A 3,522-nucleotide genomic window follows, 5' to 3' on the forward strand; every position below is an offset into this window, starting at 1 on the left:
GAAAGATAAAAGCTAGACAAAAATAATAGCTTTATACCATAAATAGCCTACGGTAGTTCTTTTACACAAAAGTAATACTCATGGAAAGCAAATTTGACTTTCGTAACTATTCTCCCTTTATATCTATTTTTTAAAAATTATTTAGCTGGCACAAAGCTTATTCAAGCCTTATACTTTGTTGACTCCCCAGCCTACTTGAATCCCCATTTACGTTGTGTAGTTAGATCCCCTTTGGCAGGGCGGTTGACAGTAGAGCTTTGAAAAGTAAAGCTTTTATAAAAAAATACATAATAATATTATTTTATATTATTTTTTATTGCTCCATTGTACCAGACCTATCGTCTGATCTATGGACTCCCAATTGAACGACTAAGATGATGGGCCTCCACTAACACTCAGAAAGCTCGGTCGAATCTTTACCGACTGGGCCTCTGACGAAACCTGTACTCGTGCTCTTCCTGTACTACTTTTATTTTTTTTCAGGGTTCGCCCTCCAGTCCTCGAAGTCAAACTACAGTATTTCCTCGTTACCGAGCCCACCAAAAGCGGATCACTGGACCCGGAGTCCATACAATGGACGGCTACAATTTTAATCACTTGGCCCAGAGAGTTACGAAGTATATCCGACGACATAACCATAACGGACGGATACGATGGACTACCCTATTTTGTGGATGGCCCAAATCAACTTTCCGTTACTGGAGCGGACGTCCAACCTCGGATTCGAATTTACTCAGGTGCGGACACTTGCGAGCATATAAATTCATATGCGGGTGAAAACGGAACATCCGCGAAGACGATGGATCACGAATTATAAAGCAGGAGTGCAAAAGTAATTTTGTCGTTTTGAATTCTTTAAATTATCTTAAATGTTCGAAAATACTAATTTGGTATAAAAAAAAAAAATCGGTCGAAGTTTCGGTAAATCTGCCGCAATATAGGGAATGGTCCCCCAAGTAGACCCAAATCCTAAATACAAACCCAAAGTGGGTTTTAGTGAAAAATTATAATATCACAATGACCGTTTTACCCTCATCAGCCTTCTCCAAAGGGTGAACCCCGCCAACAGTTTTGTCAGATCTCTACCACCAATCTGTGGCACACGGGGGAACACGAATTTTGACGTAGCAATCACTGCCTTCCGTTTTATCTTTAAGAGGAGGAAATTTGATAGTTAATTAATTATCTAAACTTGTAATTTAATATTCATCGGTTTAGGCTAACAACCCGGAGAAATATCTCCTCTCCGGTCCTCCTTTTTCGTTCTTCTTCCGCTGCTTCTGCTTCATTTGCTCATTTCTCAGCTCCGATAGCCCATTGGACGCCAGATGCCGGAGGTTTATACTACTGAATCCTTCCTTCTTTATTGAAATTTATACCCTTCGCTTTAAGTCTCTGATCTGGGTTTTGTTTGGGTTGTCCGCAGATTAGTCTTTTAGCCATCGAATCCCCCTCTTTCTGCTGCCAGAGTCTTAAAAAATCCATTTTTTTAATGCTTTCTTTCTTTGTCTTCTCTCAAATATATTAGATTTGGAGGAATGAGATACCAGGGGCCGCTGAAGGAGAGAGTAGTTTCATTTGAGGTCAGTAACAGCATTTGGTTCTCACACCTTGTTTTTGATATTCAGGGTTATCTTTTTGTTCTTCTTTTTGGCGTTCATATGATAAAGATTGGATCTTTTTTTCCTGTATTTGGTTTTTTCTGGGGAGGCTTGGGGTTCTTCACGCTTTTGATCATGCTTTGGATTGAGTTGAGGCTGGCTTTTTTTTTTTGTTTTATCTTTGGGGAAACGATTTAAGCATGGGCACTTCCAACAAGCAATCTTTGCTTGCAATTTTTGTTGCTTACTCCTGATGAGTTTCTTCAAAGATTGAACTTTTTGATCAGAGATTGAGGATTTTGGGTTTCGTTGTGAGTTCTTGGATCTTATCTTTCTTCTCTCTACTCTAGGATCTAGGTTGGCACGGGTTTTTTTTCTTTCTTTCGATTCAAGGGAAGGATTTCTTTGATCTTCCAAGGGTGCCCTTTTGTAAATTCTTCAGTTTTGGTTATAGTGATGCTAATGGCAAAAAGAAATTTTTGTTCCTTCTCTGTAGTTTCCTGGGATCAATATTTGGAAAATAAGTGAAGTATCTGTTTCTTTGGGATTATCTACTGCCATGTGGTATCTTCAGAAACATCGCATTTGACATTTTTTTTTTGAAATGGAAATCTGGATGCTTAATCATAGTCTGTTTCTAGGATTATCTGGAACTTACCAGTTTTATGTGAATTCTTTTTCTTTTTGAAATCTAAAATATGTTATCGGTTTCTCTCTTGCATCTTTTATTAGTTTTCAAATCTTGTTAGAGATTGGATCCGGCTTTTGCTTAATTATACTTGTAGATCGGCTGTTGGTTATGAATATTTGGTAATTTAAGTCAATTGATGTTTTATTTTTTGTGTGTCTATTGCAGCTTCTATGATTGTTTGAGTTTTCTCTATTATTAAATTTTGGATTAATGGGTAGAGGCAGAGGGAAGGGGAGGAAGTTAACAGTAGTAACAAGTCATGAAGATCCAGGGAGTGGTGGTGAAGAGGTTCTTCCTGCATATAAGAGGAGGGGAAGGCCACAAAAGCCTTTAAAAGAAGACATTGACGAAGAGGATACTGCAAAGATTGAGGAAGAAGAAGGAGATGATGCGAAACCTTTTGCCTTGAGCAAAGATATAAAAGGCTCGACAGTTGAGAATGGGAAGAAGAGGAAGAGGTATTCACAAGTGAAAGAAAATTCTGAATCAGTCCTGGAGGAAAATGGTACTGGGGTGAGATCCATCAATGAGGAGTCAACTAGGTCTAACGGCTTTCGGCAAAATGGAAGCCGGCGAAAGAGCAAACCTCGGCGGGCTGCTGAAGCAGGAGTTGAGTCCAAGTGAGATTTGCAACAGTATCTCTTTTGGGTTTTCCATCATCCTGTTGCTAGCTATATCACGCAGCTCAAAGTCCTTAGTGGCCTACCTTTTCTTTTCGGTGTTCATTCCTATTTTGCTTTTTATCTCGTTTTGTCCATGAATGAACTTAACTGGGTGGTGGTGGTCTGATTATGCTGTTTTATAATTTTCCCTGACACCATAAAGCTGCTATAAGGTATTTGCTTTAGCTTAAATGGAGTTTCTGTAGGCTGCAGAATTATAAGCATAAAGTTTGCTTTAGCTTGTTTTATCTCTTTTGCTGTTACTATTTGATGTCCTAAATACCTACTTTTTTGTCTAACGAATTGTAGCAACGTAGTTCATTCAAGACTCTTTCCTCTTCTGCAGTAGACTGCATACCAGTGCTTTGTGGTTCTTTAATTTGAGGTCTTTGGGTATATATATATATATATATATATATATATATATATATATATATATATATATATATATATTCTCAGTTTTCTAGATATAATGCTGTTTCTGCTCGTTTTTTTTGATAGCACTGGCTTATCTTTATTATTATTATTTTTTTGGTACCATTGTCGCTGTTGCTGCTTGTCTTTAACT

At 38.0% G+C, this 3,522-nt stretch overlaps 1 protein-coding gene across 3 annotated transcripts; it reads left to right on the forward strand.

Moving 5' to 3' along the window:
• The first annotated feature begins 1,197 nt into the window (after positions 1–1,197).
• Positions 1,198–3,277, forward strand: LOC103696424. Of its 3 annotated transcripts, none has more exons than XM_026800887.2 (3): positions 1,198–1,337; positions 1,427–1,583; positions 2,458–3,277. In XM_026800887.2, exon 3 carries the CDS (start codon positions 2,503–2,505, stop codon positions 2,914–2,916), a length of 414 nt encoding a protein of 137 aa, XP_026656688.1. In that variant the 5' UTR covers positions 1,198–1,337; positions 1,427–1,583; positions 2,458–2,502; the 3' UTR covers positions 2,917–3,277. The 3 variants fall into 3 exon arrangements, with proteins under 3 accessions (XP_026656688.1, XP_008776263.1, XP_026656689.1); XM_008778041.4 differs by having other exon boundaries at positions 1,212–1,337; positions 1,529–1,583; XM_026800888.2 differs by lacking the exon at positions 1,427–1,583 and having other exon boundaries at positions 1,226–1,337.
• The last annotated feature ends 245 nt before the right edge of the window (positions 3,278–3,522 follow it).

This window comes from Phoenix dactylifera, unplaced genomic scaffold, assembly GCF_009389715.1.
Source record: "Phoenix dactylifera cultivar Barhee BC4 unplaced genomic scaffold, palm_55x_up_171113_PBpolish2nd_filt_p 000064F, whole genome shotgun sequence".
Taxonomy (NCBI): Eukaryota; Viridiplantae; Streptophyta; class Magnoliopsida; order Arecales; family Arecaceae; genus Phoenix; species Phoenix dactylifera.

What these genes read in the sequence shown, in the direction of transcription:
- LOC103696424 (XM_026800887.2), top strand. Translation starts at nt 2,503, where the DNA reads ATGGGTAGAGGCAGAGGGAAGGGGAGGAAGTTAACAGTAGTAACAAGT.